The sequence below is a fragment of the Armigeres subalbatus genome, chromosome 1 (assembly GCF_024139115.2).
Source record: "Armigeres subalbatus isolate Guangzhou_Male chromosome 1, GZ_Asu_2, whole genome shotgun sequence".
Lineage (NCBI taxonomy): Eukaryota > Metazoa > Arthropoda > Insecta > Diptera > Culicidae > Armigeres > Armigeres subalbatus.
This window is the reverse complement of record NC_085139.1, coordinates 292,393,140-292,411,231: the sequence shown is the minus strand read 5'-3', so window position 1 is coordinate 292,411,231 and position 18,092 is coordinate 292,393,140. Positions and strand designations below refer to the sequence as shown.

Here is an 18,092-nt window from a genome sequence, read left to right as displayed (position 1 = left end):
TTCCAAAGAATTTCCGTTGAAACTTCAGCAAATATTCCAATGGAAATTCAGAAAAAATTTACGGACAATTTCTTGCAGAAAATCGCTGAAACCTAAGAGTTCCCGTTGCAAATTCCGAGGAATTTTTCATGCAGATTCTTAGCAATTTTCTTTGAAAACTCCAAAGAGTTTTCCAAAAAGTTTCCCTTGTGAATTCCAATTCGCTTTCATTGAAATGAAGAACAATTTCTAGGAAAATTCTGAAGAATTTCTTATGCAATTTCCAAATAATTTTCTGTGGATATTTCCAAGATTTACTCGTGGGAATTCCAAAGAATTCTGAATGGAAAAGTCGAAAGGTTTTCCAAAAGATTTAGACCATTACTTAAGTGGAATTCATTAGATTTTTAGAGAATTTCAAAAGATTCTTCCGTCTTATAAAAAGTCCGGAGAAATAAAAAAAACAAAGAAATGAGCGCAATTAGAAAACGTGACGCCGATCCATATAGCGCCGCTGGCTACAATAACGTTTTTTGGCATGAAGCCAAAAGCACCGTTGCCGATATTCGGACCAGCACACGTTCCTTTATTAGGCATGTATTGCTGTACCTTCTAGTCCATGAGTTTCCACAAGTCCTGAAGCAATCTGGAATATGTACTTTTGTTATTTCGTTTGCGTCCATTTCACTCAAATATTGTTTATTCATTGTTTTTAAAAGTGATGAAGTTAAGAATAGAAAAAGATTGTATTCAAAAATAAAAAATAAAATAAAAAGTCAACGTAGACTCTTTGTATACCTCCCTCGTCCCCCTTCGTAGACAAACGTAGGCTTTTTTCGAAACCCCCCATCCACCCTAAAGAGTCTACGTGGTTTATGGACAGCCCCTAGGGCGTTTTGCCTCGCCAAAATGTTAGATGTTTCATCAAAATGTGGAAAATTTCAGTTTTTCCTACATTCCTATCTATTATTTTGACACTTTTTTCGCCTAACCTACATAATTTCACGTCTAGTTTTATTAAGGCTATCTCAAACATGGTAAATATAAGTGAATACCCGAAAGTCGTTTGTTATGGTTTATTTTATCTTATTATTATTTGCTTTATTTTTTTTTAGTGGATTTGTGTATGTTCCATTCCTGAATGTTCTGTGTTTGTGCCTGAAGATAAGCAATTAAAATTATAAATACACCCGATTCTGTTTTTACACGGATTTTTTTACACGGCCGTGTAAAAAAAAATCCATACAAAATTTTTGCAAAGTTGCTCCATTTTGCATGATTCGTCGAGAAATCATAAAACTTTTTTTACACGGATTTTCAAATTTTGAACCAAACACATTTTTTTTACACGGAACGCATCCCCCGTGTAAAAAAAAGAATCGGGTGTAGAGGAATTCACAGACACAGACTTTATATAGCTGGTGCCACATGGCACAAATTAATTAGAGGGTGCCCAAATAGGATCTGAATTCTACACCAAAGAGAGCTATGAATACAACTACTTGGCTGTTGTAGACAAAATGCATAACGCAATGAAAACACATTTGCGGGATTTGGCTGATGGACAAAATACCTTTACTGAAACCTCGTCATATCTCGCAATGGGCAAACATATAAGACGTCTCTCTCGGGGCACAGAGAGATCGTCAGTTATTTTAATTTGTTGAATGTGTTGTTAAGTGTTTATTTTTAATGTTTGTAGAAATAATTTTATTGTAATATGGCTCCCCGACGAGGAATTGAACCCCGGTCTCCCGCGTGACAGGCGGGGATACTGATCACTATACTATCGAGGATTGGCATTGGATCCAGTTCTTCTTCCGCATCTTGATTAAGTTCCATCATATTGACCTGAGGTGCTCCAAACGGCTGTCTATTCAGCAGAGGCCGATTCGCACTATCCATCCTGTTCATGACTGGCCGTTGGAATATAGTTTGTTCCGGACGAGCGACTAGCGCTCGAGTGCTTGTTGAAGCTCGTCCGCGCGTCGAATAGGATCGCGACACTTCAAAATCCTTGCATACTGTAACGAGGTCCCTTACACTATTGGATCGTGAGGCTGCTGCGATTGGTGAGAAATCCGAATTCAGATGAGATTTTAAAATAAAGAGTTTCTCGGATTCTAGGATAGGATGTGACAAGTCGTCATTAAAAATCGTACCGATTTTCTGTCACAATCGTACCGGTTGCTGATTGGGTGAAAATGACAATCGATTACTTCGATCGGCGGCGGCGCGTTTTCCGTAGGGCCGTTTGTTGTTAGTTTGGCCGTGTTGCTGGATTCATAAATTAATATTTAGCAACAAACGCAAATGTTCATATTCATAAGTTTATTGGCACAAAATTAATTATAATTGAACTGCAATCATCGTATAAATTGTGTTCAATAGTTTTGAAGATAAAAAATTGTCGATTGTGAACATAATTAATCATTTTATTGTAATTTTTTTTGATCTAAATGTTATGTTTTCGTTAGTAAAAACTTATCTGCGTTAGCCCTTCGATAAGAGAATTATAAATAATGCATGAACGAAAGAGGAAATATCAAGTATTGATACACCAAATTTGGAAGATTTCTCACCAAATTAGTTTGACAGCCCTGGCGACCACCTCGTCAGAGCAACCGACAAGAAAAACAACAAGGCAGTCACAATTGAATTGTCACATCCTATCCTAGCTCGGATTCTGATATTGCCGGTTCTATGATTTCGAAAGCCGCCACCAAGTCTCTATAAAAATTTGTAAAAGGTTCGTTTGGACTTTGGAACCGCAAATACAAATCTTGTTTAACAATCTCCGAATAGTTTGGGGGCAAGAACTCCTGCTTGATCTCCGCCTTAAAAATCTCCCAAGTTGTGAGGTCTAGATAAGATCGTGTGTACCACTGAAGAGCGCGCCCTTTCAGCAAATGTTTGATCGACCGAAGCAAATCGTGGTCATTCATGCCTTCCGTCACGGCGTAGGTGTTGACTTGGTTCAGAAACTCTCCCAACTTCACAATGTTGTTCTCCCCTGCGTATTCGAAGGGCCACTTGTGCACTGGTTGTGAGAAACGACTGATATTTCCCTGTTGATTAGATCTTGGTGTGTTGGGTCTAGATGTTCTTGCTGTAGTTGTTGTTGTTGCTCTGGGAGGTTTTGAAATTGGTGTGGGTATTGCCGTGGCAAGAATTGTCGCTGCTGTTGATTCACCAGATTCGGCTTCTGTTGTTGCTCGTTAAAATGATGCCGCTGCTGTGCAGTCGGAATGCCTTGCTCCTGTTCTGATGACTGCTGAGGATTCTGTCCACTTTGTAAGGCTTGTTGGAGCTCCTTCTGTAGTGCCTTTTGCTGGTTGCTTGCTTCGTCAATGCTTGATTGTAGTTGTGCGATTTGCAGGCGTTTCAGTGTATCCAGATCGCTCGGGATTTCTTCGTGGTCTTCTTTTCGATTCTGGCTTCCAGGAGCCTCTTTCTTCAAAAATTCTTCAATTTGCTGCAAAGCGTTGCAAATTTTGTCTAATGATTTCTTGGCTTCGTCTAAAATCGTTGTCTCGGAGATAAGCGAAAGCCTGAATTTGTAATGCAGCAGTCTCGATCTTAACGCAGTCACCTGGGATCCATTTTCCTGCTTGAAGGCTGCATTTAGGGCATGAAAGATCGGAGAAATTATTGTTTGGCAGTGGTATATGCTGTCCATGTCCGAAACCACATTTTTGGGGCGTTTTGGGGTCTTTTTCTACCATCCATGTGGACAACTTAGGCGGTAGAGGGGTATGAAGAATGTCCATGGTTCAGACAAATTAATGAAAAATTGCATGAGCAGATGTGTTCGCTGATGAAGGGAAGTGCACATCCAAAACTGTTCGACTTCTGTCCACGTGGTAGCCCTCCCTAAAGAAAATTATTCATCAAAGGAATAAACTCAAAATAGAATAATTAATAATTTAGGAACGTTTAGTAGAGACCCCATGTTTATGATATGTATGACATGCTAATTACTAATGTGTATTAGCAGTCTAATTATTTTTCATATATTCCTATTTTCTGGTTAACATATAACAATTACGGTGCCCGCCAGAGTAAACGCGACGTGCGATGCGAGACGTAACGTAAAAGAATAACAATTATTATAAATGGACTGTCACTGTCGCGCCGACGCGTTTTCTCTGGCTTCACTCAAAGGTTCGTCTCATTCTACGAAATAACTAAAAAAAAAATAAATAAAAGATACCGTTCCTTGAATAGATAGATAGATGTCTTAGGGAGCATCCACAAATTACGTAACGCTCAGAGGGGGGAGGGGGGTTGACCGAAGTGTGACAAATGACAATGCATACAAAAATGTTCAATGATTCATATAAAAAGTGTTACATAGGGGGGAAAGGAGGGGGGGTCGCCGCGATTCTATCGTTGGGTCGCTGCAGGCAATGTTCTATTTACGCTTCCAGACAGAATCGCTGTCGCCAAGCGATAAAATCGCGTCGCGACTGTCGCATCGCGTGTGTTTGGGGGAACCTTAACGATTCTCATGGTGGAATTTTTTAATTTAACGCACTGTCACTTTAAGTTTAGTGTGATATATTTATCGATATTTTTTTATTTGTATTTTATTTTTGTGAATTTTGATACAGTGATCAGTTCTTCACTTAATTTGATAAATGGGATGTAGCTTAGAAGCAGATAGACGAAACATATGAGAAACACGCTTGAAGATGAATCGTTTATATTGGATGTGTCATTTTTTACGCGTTTTTCTCGAAATATTGAACTTCAATCAAACGGTGCACAGGTTGAAAAATTGATCACGCGACGCCTCTGGTTTTCCAGCAGACTTCCATTTTCCTAATAGCATGAAAAGCTCAACAAAGTTCCTAGAATTTTCTCAAATTATCCAATCTCAATTCAGATTAGGATGTTTTAAATTTCTACAAATGATATTTAGATAAGAAATCTCCTAAATTAAAAAAAGTTCTCTCCCAAAAATGAAGACTAGTTTGCACATGAGTCAATTATTAAGTCAAATCTATTGATCTCTGGGTCTCCAATTAGCCTTGCTAGAATGCATGGAAATAAATTATGTTCGATAAAATCTAATATTTGACATATCCTTTTAAAAACACATACAATTTCATATGTAGCGCGGTAGCTTCTAATATTTTATAAGTTCTGCTTAGATCTTAAATAGGTTTTTTCAGAGTTCAGCTGTGCAGTAGGGTGGCTCAAATTAGTATGGGAAAAACTTTTTTCAATTTTTTTGATGGGCCGTCCTCTTATTCTGTTCTATTTGATGCCCTGATGATCTGGACAAAATTTCAGCCAAATCGGTCAACGTTTGGGCGGTGCTAAACTCGTTGGAAGTTTATATGCAAAAATGTATGCATAAACATCCAAAAACAGTAAATTGCAGCTGGACTACACAACTTACGATGAAGAACTATGATACTCAATCAAATCTTGGAGAATTAAATACAGAAAGTTATGCAGAAAACCGCGAGAAAATTAGAGTTTGCCCGGCTAAGTTATTAGCATTTCTCTGGAGTGGGGTTTGAGCAAATTTCGTTTCTTTTACCTTTGAAAAGAAATAAATTCACCCCAACAACCCTCTAGTAAAATGCTAATATCTTTGCGTAATAAACTCTAATCTTCTTGCGGTTTTCAGCATAACATACTGTATTTAATTCTACAAGAACTGAATGAGTATCATGGTTCTTGATCGTAAATTGTGCCGTCCAACTGCAAATCACTGTTTTTGGATGTTTCTGCATACATTTTTCCATATAAACTTCCAACGAGTTTAGCACCGCCCAAACGTTGACCGATTTGGCTGAAATTTTGTCCTGAGCATCAGGGCATCAAATAGAATCGAATAAAAGGGCGGCCCATCAAAAAATTTGAAAAAGTGTTTTTTGAGCCACCCTACTGTGCAGATCTTGGTTAAGGTCAAGCATGACTGAAGTAACTTATATATATATATATATATATATATATATATATATATATATATATATATATATATATATATATATATATATATATATATATGAACACCATCACCGGATTTACATTGTTCCGACATATGACAAGTGGTAGAATTAAATGGTATAATAGATAAATTAAATGGTATAATAACACGTATCATGACAAGACATTTCACTAAAAGCCTTACGTATTCAAAACAAATGAGCCGTTATGATTTCTATAAATAATTTCTTGATCTCTTAACAGCGAATCAAAAAGGCAACGAGTCTACTCAGGATTGTCCACACGTTGAACATAGTGGAAATCAGTGCCCTTTGCTGCGTTACCTATGTTTCCAATAAGGAAAATTATCGTGAGTATAACATACATAGACCAATCATCCAAAACGACTCGTGTAACTTGATCTTGACTCCCTCTTTTTCTAGCCCTTCACGAGAAGGTCTTCATCATCTTCATGACGTCATCGCTGACGTACATGCTGGCGACGCTCAAACTCCTCAAGGTCCTGCAACCGAACGGGCCGCAAACGGCACAGGAGGAGAACTCCCTCCGGTACAAGAAGGCCTTCTTCGCCCTCTCGATCGCCTCCACCATCGGGTTGATCTTGTTTTTCCTGAAGCACCGCTTCCTGTGCCACGACTTGGGTATGTTTCCATTCTTTCAATTTTATCTGATTAAATAAAATATGTTAATGTTGTTGTTTCAGCCTTCAGTTGGTTCGCCCTGTGCGAGTATATCGTGGCGTCGGCCAACATGGGATTCCACTGTACCACGATGTTGGACTTCCCGACGGAGGACTTCATGATTGCCAAAAACGCCAACCGGTACCGGAAGCAGCACGCCACAATCAGTTGGAAGCTGGATTGAGGAGGCCCAGACGGGAAATGGGGTCCAGCAGCTTCACCGGTGTCAAAAAAGGGGTCGGTGGGTGGGTGCGCAGCCAGCCTAATCGTTGTTGTTGTCGTCAGCCAGCAGTACCAGTCAAGTCTGTGGTTTGATATACATATGTAGTGAATTTTTAAGTTAAGTAGGTGCAAAAAGTTAGCGGGAGGATTAGGAAGCGGTCATTGGTATATCTCGAATTGGTAATGTTTCGAAGCGCAATCGGTGCTTCCACGCGAGATGATTTTGAGATTTTCCTTTCCGTCTGTATCATTAGGGTAGATCGCAGGTTTAAGGTAGGGTAGATTTTAGACATTCCTATTTTTACTTTCTTAGGCTATGTTTTATAACCTGGGAGATGAATGTTTGACCATCTTAGAACAATATCGACCGAACGTAAATTTACGAATTATTTAATTAACTATTTCTTCCTCATTCGAATGACAAGCACACGAAACAGCATTCATGCTCCTTATGAACAAACTATATGGATTGAGGCAAAATTAGGTTTATGCTACGGTTATTGGAACTTGTAACTATCGCGAGTTTTGTTACGACCTTGAAAGGATTTCGCGATGGGCCATTAGTTTAAAGAAATTAAACGGCAGCTGAAACACGACCACGTACAACAGACCTCTCCGAATTCCTAGTAAAAAAGTCTATCCAAATGTTGAAATGAAATTTTTCCCTTATTTCAGCAGAAATTTGGCAGAAATTATTTCCGTGTTTCGGAAGAAAGTATTTCCGAATTTCAGAAGACATTATCCTCGCTTCTCGAGAGATATTATCTCATATTTTCGGGATAAATTCTTTTCAAATTTCAGGCATTTGGAAGAAATTATTTCCGAATTTTGGAAGAAATACTTTTCAATATATGAAAGAAATTCTCTCCTAAATTAGAAAAAAAAAATCTATTCAAAATTTGAACGAAATTCTCTTTGAAGACGAGAAAAGACTTTCCCAATTTCCAAGGAAAGTATCTCAGAATTTCAGAAGAAATTCTCTCCGAATTTCGGAAGGAGTTTTCCGAATTTTGGACGAAATTGTTTGGAAGAAACTCTCTCTGTTCGAAAGAAAGTCTACGCATTTCGAAATCAATTACTTCCGATTTTCGGAAGAAATTCTCTCCGAATTTCGGAACGAATTTTTGTTTTGAATTTCAGAAGAAATTCTTTGCAAATTTTGTAAGAAATTCTCTCCGCATTTCGAAAAAGATCTCTCCGAGTTTCGGAAGGAATTTTCACCGAATTTTAAAAGAAATTCTCTTCGAATCTCGGAAGATATTTTCCGAATTTCGGATGAATTTGTTGCGTAAGGAATTCTACGCATTTCGAAAATAAAATCTTTTCCAATTTCGGAAGATATTTTCTCCGAGTAACTGAAGAAATTTTATCTGTATTTTTGCAGCAATCTCTCCGATTTTCGGTAGACATTTTTTCTGAGAAAATCTCTCCGAAATGGACAATTGTTTTACGTTAAAAAATACTTCTACATGTTTCGTAAAAAAATCTCTTTTGTTTGGAAGAAATTTCGGAAGAGATTCTCGTCAAAATCCGGACGATTGTTTTTTTCAAATGCTGGAAGAAATTCTATTCGAATTCTGGAAGAAAGTCTTCGATTTTCTGTCGAATTTGTTGCGTAAAGGATTTTATGCATTAAAAATGCTTTGCGCATTTTGGTCGTTCCTAGTTTCGGACCAATTAGATACGTAAGAAATTCTACGCATTTCGAAATCAATTATCTCCGAATTTCGCGAAAAAAAAATCTCTCCGAGCATTTGGACTTTGGACTTTTTCCTAATTTCTGTAGAAGTTCTTTGCAAATTTCGTGAGAAATTCTCTCCGGATTTCGAAAAATGTCCCTCCGAGTTTCGGAAGGAATTTTCACCGAATTTCAAAAGAAATTCTCTTCGAATTTCGGAAGATATTTTCCGAAATTTGGGAGATATTTCTTAAATTTCGGATGAATTTGTTGCGCAAAGAATTCTACGCATTTCGAAAATAAAATCTTTTCCAATTTCGGAAGAAATGTGCTCGTACTAAACAAATAATATTCGATTTTTTAAGTAATCTCTCCGGATTTTGGTAGAATTCCTTTTCGAGAAAATCTATCCGAAATTTTGAACGTTAGAAAATATTTCATCGAGTTTTGTAAAAAAATCTCTTTTGATCGGAAGAAACTCTTTCTGTTCGGAAATAAACTTTTTGGAAGAATTTCTCTACGAATTTAGGTTTCGGAAGAAATTCTCTTCAAATTTCAGAAGAAATTCGGACGAATTCATTATGGAAGTAGTTCCCCTAATTATGAAAAAAAAACTCTCTGAGATTCGGTAGAAAATATTCCCAAATTTTGGGAGAAATTCTCTCTGAATTCCGGACCAATTTGTTGCGAAAGAAATTCTACGCATTTCGAAAGAAAATCTTTCCGCATTTCGGAAGAAATTAGTTCCCAATTTCGGAAGAAGTTCCCCAAAAATCTCTCTCCGAATTTCGGCAGAAATCTTCTTCGAATTTTAAAAAGACATTCTTTCCGAACTTCTGAGAAATTCTCTCCAAATTTCTGAAGAAATTCTCTCCAAATTTCTGAAGAAATTCTCTCCGAATTTTCCGAGTAATTGTTTACGCAGGAAAAGATTTCTATGAGTCTCGTATTTTGTTCTGAATTTCAGAATACCGCCCCGAGTTTCGAGAAAAATGCTCTCCGCATTTCGGTCGTTTCTTATTTCGGACCAATTAGCTGCGTAAGAAATTCTACGCATTTCGAAATCAATTATCTTCTAATTTTGGAAAAAAAAATCTTTCCAAATTTTGGAACAAGGACTTTTTCCTAATCTCTGAAGAAATTTCGTGAGAAATTCTCTCCGCATTTCGAAAAAGATCTCCGAGTTTTGGAAGGAATTTCCCCCGAATTTTCAAAGAAATTCTTTTCGAGTTTCGGAAATTTTTTTTTAAATTTTGGACGAAAAAAAAGTTCTATGCATTTCGAAAAAAAATCTTTACAAGTTTTGGAAGATATTTTCTCCAAGATACTGAACAAATTCTTTTCGGATTTTTGAAGCAATCTCTCCGAAATTTTAGACATTTTTTCACGTTACATAATATTTCTACGAGTTTCAGAAGAAATTCGGACGAATTCATTAAGAAAGAAGTTCCCCTAATTATGAAAAAACTCTCCAAGTTTCGGTAGAAAATATCCCCAAATTTTGGAAGATCAATTTGTCGCGGAAGAAATCCTACGCATTTTGAAAGAAAATCTTTCCGCATTTCGGAAGAAATTAGTTCCCAATTTCGGAAGAAATTTTCGAATTTTAAAAAAATCTTCCGAATTTCGGCAGAAATCTTCTTCGAATTTTAATGACATTCTATCCGAATTTCTAAGGAATTCTCTCATGATTTCCGAAGAAATTCTCTCCAAATTTCCGAATAAATTCTCTCCAAATTTCTGAAGAAATTCTCTTCGAATTCTCCGAGTAATTTTCTACGTAAGAAAAGATTTCTACGAGTTCCATAAACATTTGTTTCTGAATTTCAGAAGGAACTCGCCCTGAGTTTCGGAAAAAAATGCCCTCCGAAGTTCGGAAGAAATTCTCTCCGAACTTTGGAAGAATTTTTCGGAAGAGAACTTTTTCCAAATTCTGGAAGAAATTCTTTCCGCATTTCGGATTTTCTGACGAATTTGTTGCGTAAAGGATTTTATGCATTAAAAATTTTTACCGAATTTCGGAAGAAACCCGTTCCCAATTTGGGACCAATTAGTTGCTTAAGAAATTCTACGTATTTCGAATTTCGTCTGAATTTTGGAAGAAATTATCTACGAATTTAGGAACAAAATTCTTTTTGAATTTTAGAAGAAATTTTCTCCAAATTGAAGAAATTCTTTTCAAATTCCTTAAGAAATTCTCTCCAAATTTCGGTTGAAAGTTGAAAGTTTTTTCGAACTTTGGAAGTAATTTTCTCTGAGTTTTAGGAAAAAATCTCCCCGAAGGAAGACACTTTTTTCGAATTTTAAAAGAAATTATCTCCGGAAATTCGTTCCGAATTTCGGAGCATTCTCTGTCGATTTGTGAATAAGTTCTCTTCGACTATCAGAAGACATTCTCTTTGAGTTCCGGAAAATAATCTCTCCGAATTTCGGAAGACATTCTCGAATATGAGAAAAAAATCTTTCCGGATTTTGGAAGAAATTTTCTCCAATTATCGGAAAAAGTTCTTTTCGAATTTCGCAAGAAATTTTCTCCCAATTTCGGCTATGTTTTATAACCTGGGAGATGAATGTTTGACCATCTTAGAACAATATCGACCGAACGTAAATTTACGAATTATTTAATTAACTATTTCTTCCTCATTCGAATGAACTTTTTTTCGAATTTCGGAAGAAATTCTCTTCGAAATTTCGGATGTGTTTAATATATAAGAAATTTTTCGAACTTTGTAAAAAATCGCTCTGAATTTCATAAGAAATTCTGTCTGAATTCCGGAAGAAATTCTCTCCAAATTACTGAATGAGGTCTTCCTGGATTTTGTCATGAATTTTCTCAGAACCTTTTGACGAATTTACTTCGTATTTTTGAAAAAAAAAAAAAAATGCAGAGGAAATTGTCTCCAAATTTCGGAAGAAAATCTCTCCTTATTTCGACAGAAATTCTTCCCGAATTTCATAAACAAAAATCTCTGTGTTATTTGAAAGAATTCTCTCCATGTTTTTGGATGAGTTCTAACTAAATTTCGGAAGAAGATCTCTCCGGCTTTAAAAAAAATCTCTCTGAATTACTGAAGGAGATCTTGTTGCGTTAAGATTTTTATGCTTTAAAAATTCTCTCCGCATTTCGGAAAAAACTCGTTCCCAATTTCGGACCGTTAGAAATTCTACGAATTTTGAAACAATTATCTCCGAATTTCGGAGCAAAATTCTTTCTAAATTTCAGAAGAAATTTTCTAGAAAATACTGAATAAAATCTTTCCAAATTTCGTAAGACATTCTCTCCAAGTTTTTAAAGAATTCTCTTAAAATTTCAGTAGAAATTCTCTCCGAACTTCGGAAGTCATTCTCTCTAAGTTTTGGGAAAAACCTCTCCGGTTTTTAGAGGAAACTTTTTTCGAGTTTCAAAAGAAATTCTCTCTGGAAATTCGTTCCGAAGTTCGGAGACATTCTCTGCAGATTTTGGAAGACTTTCTCGCATTTGTGAACAAGTTCTCTCCGACTTTCAGAAGACATTCTCTTTGAGTTTCGGAAAAAAATTCTCTCCGGATTTCGGAAGACATTCTCAAATATGAGAAAAATTCTGTCCGGATTTCAGATTTTTTTTTTCTAATTTGCGGAAGAAATTATCTCAGATTTTAAAAGCACTTCTTCTTGAATTTTGGAAAAAAATCTGTTCTAAATTTCGGATGTGTAAGAATTTTCCGAGTTTCGTAAAAAAATCTCTCTGAATTTCAGAAGAAATTTTGTCTGAATTCCGCAAGAAAATCTTCCCGAATTAAGAAGGAAATTAGCTCCGAAGTTCTGAAAAAAAACTTCGAATTTCAGAAGAATTTCTTTTCTAACATTGGAAGAAATTCTATCCGAATTTCAGAACAAAACCACTCCGAATCACTGAAGGAGATCTTTCCGGATTCCGCCAAAAATTTTATCAGAATTTTTTGACGAATTCATTACTGAGTTTTGGAAGAAAATCTCTCCGAATTATGAAAGAAATTCAGAAGAAATTGTTTCAAAACGTTCTAATAGATTCCCTCCCAAAAATTTTTCTTTGTATTTTGGTAAAAATTCGAAAGAAATTCTCTCCAAATTTTGGAAAAAAAAATCTCTTTTTATTTCAGCAGAAATTCTTTCCGAATTTCAGAAAAATCTCTGTTTTCTTTAAAGGAATTCTCTTCATGTTTTGGATGAGGTTTTTACGTGAGAAATGTTTCTAATTTCGTAATAAAATCTGTCTTAATTTTGGAATAAAATCTTTTCGGCTTTTGAAAAATTCTCTCCGAATTACTGAAAGAGATTTTCCTGGATTTTACCAAGATTTTTCTCAGAATTTTCGGACGATTTTCACTCCGATTTTCATAAAAAAAATTCTTTGAATTTCGGAAGAACATCTTTCCTAGTTATGGAAGAAATTCAGAGTAGTTTCTTTTCAAACTTTGGAAGAAATTCTCTCCGAATTCCGGAAGAAATTCTGTCCGTTTTTCGGAAGAACTTTTTTCAAAGTTTCGGAAAAAATAATCTCTGAACTTCGGAAGAAATGGTCCCTAAGTTTCGAAAAAAAATCTCTCCAAATTTCTGAAGAAATTCTTACCAAATTACAGAAAAAAATCTCTGTGATGTTTGGAAGAATTCTCTCCATCTCTGCTTTTGGATGAGTGTTTTACGTGAGAGATTTTTCGAATTTCGTAAAAAAAAATCTCTGAATTTCGGAAAAAAAATCCCTTCGATTTACAGAAGAAGATCTTCTCGGCTTTAAAAAAAATCTCTCCGAATTACCGAAGGAGATCTTTCTATATTTCATCAGGATTTTTTCTCAGAATTTTCGGACGAATCAATAACGTAAGAAAATCTCAGGTTTTCGTAAAAAAAAGCGCTTTGAATTGCGGAAGAACACCTCTTCGAGCTATGGAAGAAATTCGGAAGAATTTGTTTCTGAGCTTTGGAAGAAATTCTCTCCGAATTCCGGAAAAAATTCTCTTCGTTGTTTGGAAGAAATTCTCTCCGAATTTTCATAAGTAAGTTTAGATAAGTTTACTAAGTGAAAATTTGTTCGAATTTCATAAAAAAAAGCTCTTTGAATTTCGGAAGAATATTGCTCCGAAATTCAGAGGAAATTTTCCTCGAACCGAACCGAAATTCTCTCCGATTTTTTTTATTAATTTATTACGTGAGAAATTTTTACAATATTGTTAAAAAATCTCTCTGAATTTCGGAAAAAAAAATCTGTCTGAATTTTTCCTCGAACTTCGAAAAAGATTCTCGTAAAAGTTCGGAAAAAAATCTTTACAAATTCTGGAAGAAATTCTTTTTGCATTCCGGAAGAAATTCTCTTCGAATTCTGGAAGAAATTCTTCGATTTTCTGACGAATTTGCTGCGTAAAGAATTTTATGAATACAACATTCTCTCCGCATTTCGGAAGAAACTCGTTCTCAATTTCGGACCAATTAGTTGCGTAAGAAATTCTATGCATTTCGAAAAAAAATATCTCCGAATTTTAGAACAAAATTCTTTCTGAATTCCAGAATAAATTCTCTCCAAATGTCTGAAGAAATTCTTTCCAAACTTTTTGAGAAGTTCTCTCCAAATTTCAGAAGACTTCTCTCCGAACTCCATAAGTCATTCTCTCCGAGTTTCAGGAAAAAATCTTCCCGAATTTGGATGAAACTTTCTTCGAGTTCCAAAAGAAATTCTCACTAAGCATATGCGGTATTTCGAAAATTTCGTTTCAGGTGGTTCGAAACGAAATTCCGCGGGATATCGTGAAATATGAGTATGACAAAATCTGATTTCTTTATTCCGTTTCGTATCGTAAGCTTACACAAATTTCGCCAGAAAAATCTAGCTTTCAACAGTATTTAACGGAATTCCGCGGAATTTCTGAACAAATTTAAACTTAAACCAGACTTTAAATTATCAAAATTTTGGCTGCGCCGCTGAAGAACATCGTAAAGTTGTTTTCAAAACTTAAGGTTATACAAATTTTTCTGTTAACGCTTACTGCATAATCCCATTCTTAGTCGACAAATACGTATGTAGTTTTCTACTATAAAACGTCTTCAGTGTTTCCAAGATTCAAATTTATATTTGGTGATATTTTTTGTACTATTTGCACAATATGAATGCGGAATCGATCGTGGGATGGCAGCTAGTCCGGAAGGACGCGAAGTGAAAAAATCTACCTCGCGTAGCAGAAATTTGTTTAATCAGTGTGCAATCGATCGTGTTGATGCTGATCACACGCACCAGCTAGTGCTGGAGAACGCAATGTGATGAAACTAATGTCTGCATCAAAGAGCACAAAATTATTTAGTGCGGAATCGATAGTGTTGTAAAAGCTTATTAGACGAAGTTTTCGTCTTCTTGTTTTCAAAATAACTTCGTTTACAATAAATATTTAGTCGCTTACCAAGGGCTTCACATGAATTACCTTCTCAACTAACCAACGATTCCTTTCCCGTAGCGCTCACTGAGATGCAGAGTATTCCTCGGTCTCTTATAAGGATGAGTGTTAAACTAATTTTCCGCTCCTGATCCTAAATTGACAGTAAGGAGCATCGTAAGGTATTGGTCATGATTGGAAACTCTGAAAAATAACTTTTCTAATTGATAATTAATAAATTAATGTACACTGGGGAAGTGGAAAAGAAAAATCGTTAGTTCATGTTCAAATTATTGAAAAAGCAATTTAAATGATCTAAATGTATTCAATCATTATGGGCTTCCAAAAACAGTACATTTTGCACCTACTGTGCAGTAATTCATACCATCTAAGCCGCTTGGAATTTATAAAAATATATTTAAAATTTGGGAGTTATCTTTCCTCTTACCCTAGTGAAATGGGTTAAGTGGAAAACCCAAGTTATCTTGACTTCCAATTGTGATGAGTTATATGACTAATCATATAATCATATATCATTAAATCAAGACGGTTATTGCTCTGAGTATCTTTTGTTGAATAATTTCGTTGGATTAAAGGAATAGATCCCCAAGGAATTCTTGAAATAGCTAGGGGAGGGCTGGTTGTGTCTTCTCGAACTCTAAGGGTACGTAAAATCTGTATGTTCGCCCCAAAAATGAACTTTTTTGCGGGAGAATGAGACTTACATTGTTATAAGCTTATCCACTCAGTTTTACAATTTCACAGAAAAAAATGCTGAAAACTAATTAGAGCGTAAAAAATATAGACGCGGAAAATTACACTATTCCGGGCGGACATGGATCTTTTCCATCATGTTCGCCCTAAATGTATGCAATTTATATAGCATTACTAGTCAACCCGGCAGACGTTGTCCTGCGTAATAGTCGAAAATGCCCATAAAATTTCCATACGAATTCTAATTTAAGTTTTTCACAATTTGCACAACCTTACGCGTAATTTTTGCATGAAGAAATATCATATAAGCCCGTCGGAAACGGTAACGAACATATCTGCTGAAGAAATGAAGAAAATCCATCCAGCCGTTTTCGAGCTATGCGGATACGAACACAGACCATTTCATTTTTATATATATAGATGTCAATTCCTATAGCATAAATCAAATAAAAACTGACATAATGCAATGGAAATTGCATACATTCAGGCGATAATATCGTTTAAATTTACGCTCTTTTTGGCGTTCCCTTTATGTGCATTACTTTTCGTGTAATTTCAACAACTTTTTCTATCTGTGTAGATATGATGTCTGTGTGTGCGTGTTTGTATGTATGTGTGTGCGCAATACACGTACAAAATTATCACCTATTCTCATGCACTGGTTCCTACCCGATTTGTTCGCATAAAACTGCATTCAACGGCGAAACTTGTTATGAATATAAATGAATACATATGTATTATGGAATATATCTACCTATCAGTGCTTATCTTTCTCGTACATATTTTTCACTTGTAAAACATGTGAAATTCATCAACACCGATAGGTGGATTAATCAGGCGTTTTCTTATGTATATTAGGCCAATCACCACTGAAATTACAATGATAACAAAGAAGGAACATATAAGGATTCACAGCTATCAAAATAAACCCTGGAGGGAAGGAAAAATTTGCGTGATCAGAACATTTTCCACTTCCCCGCAGTGTTTGACACCAGGGGTAGGGTGACCATATGAAATTTTTCCAAAGGAGGACAATTTACTCGAATTGAGCGAAAAAGGAGGACATTTGGTTGAAAAAGGAGGACATTAAAAACATCGATCGATTTTTAGTTTTTTATATGATTAGGAATATTATATTTGTTAGATTTTTGCACACTAAAATCTATTGGAAGAAGTTTTTGTAAGTCGAGACGAATACAACATCTTCTTCTATTTTATTAACATAACAGATTACTTTAATAACTCCATATGGAACGTTTCCGACTCTCATTATAGTCTACATAAAACACTTTCTAATTATTAACTACCAGCAACATCTTTTTAATGGAAAGATTTTAGCTTCAACTAATTTTCAAATCAGTAGTGAACAAATGTTGAATATTATTATGCTGGCATTTTCAGCGATATCCTAAGGAATTGTAAAAAGAATCATTGTTTACAATTCAATACATTTATTGCAAGAATAGGCAACTGACCGAACATTAGGTTCTGTAAGGACCGAATACAAGATGCTTAGTTGTCCAGCGATTTTTTTTTCTTGAGTGCCAATGATTGGCATGTGAATTAGAATAATACCGTTAACTGTATGACCACAAAGTTCTCAATTGAACAAATGCTAAACTGTTTAGATTTAGACTAAAAAAACTCAAAACTGTTCAAATTAGTTTTAGGTATTTCTATTCCATTCTAGACATAACAAGGCGGCTGCTCTTTGCCTCACATATTCAAGAAGCATATCATGCAATGCGTTTAAAAGGCAGTTTTATGGGTGTTCACTCGTAGAAAATTTTGAAACGCATTGTATTTTCCTAATCCATTTCTCACAATTCCGTTGCTTCGGATATTTTTAACACCTGTAACTCACGCCTTTCGTTTTTATCATTATATTCCTAAACTTAAAGGAAAATATTTCAGAATTAAAACCAGAAACGCAAACGTGTGCAACGTTTTGTTACAAAATGGACTTCTGTTGTATTATTGTTTGTTAAACTAGATTTTCTTCAGCAATGCAACTGTTTTTCCAAAATTTCCAAAAAGGAGGACATTTTAGAGCAAAAGGAGGACTTCTGGTTTTCAATGAAAAAGGAGGACATGTCCTCCTTTAGGATACCATATGGTCACCCTAACCAGGGGTAAGTGTAAAATCTTTAAATTATTTGCTTTCTTGGTACAAACCACTACAAATTGAATGTGATTAGTTTAATTGAATCATAATGGTCACCTGTGGTGTAAAATCTTCGGAAAAAGGAACAATTTAGGCAAGTAAGAATTGATTTTATGAATGCAAAAATTTACTTCTCGCGAAACCTAAAATGACAGCTCCAGCGTAAACCTTGTTAGTGTAAGTATAACACAGATTTTAACATAGTGTTAGTGTGTGTATTAAACTATATTTTTGCTCAATGTTATGGTGTGGTAAAAACTGTAAAGTATTTACAATTGAATTTTTCGAGTCGAATTTTACACTTATCCTTTTCC

At 35.5% G+C, this 18,092-nt stretch overlaps 2 protein-coding genes across 3 annotated transcripts in view; one reads left to right on the top strand and one right to left on the bottom strand.

The window, feature by feature from the left end:
• The window catches only part of LOC134215807 (post-GPI attachment to proteins factor 2-like), a 405,279-nt gene extending 397,903 nt beyond the window's left edge, over positions 1-7,376 (top strand). For both annotated transcript variants that reach the window (XM_062694921.1, XM_062694928.1), the window contains 3 exons: positions 6,187-6,292; positions 6,366-6,584; positions 6,647-7,376. In XM_062694921.1, coding sequence (XP_062550905.1) covers positions 6,187-6,292; positions 6,366-6,584; positions 6,647-6,807 — 486 coding nt within the window. In that variant the 3' untranslated portion in view covers positions 6,808-7,376. The remainder of the gene's footprint in view (positions 1-6,186; positions 6,293-6,365; positions 6,585-6,646) is intronic.
• On the bottom strand, positions 1,690-3,749 carry LOC134219164 (uncharacterized). The gene is given in 4 exon segments (XM_062697868.1): positions 1,690-2,094; positions 2,646-3,084; positions 3,141-3,597; positions 3,671-3,749. Coding segments are annotated over 4 exon segments (1,380 nt in total).
• Positions 7,377-18,092: the final 10,716 nt, after the last annotated feature.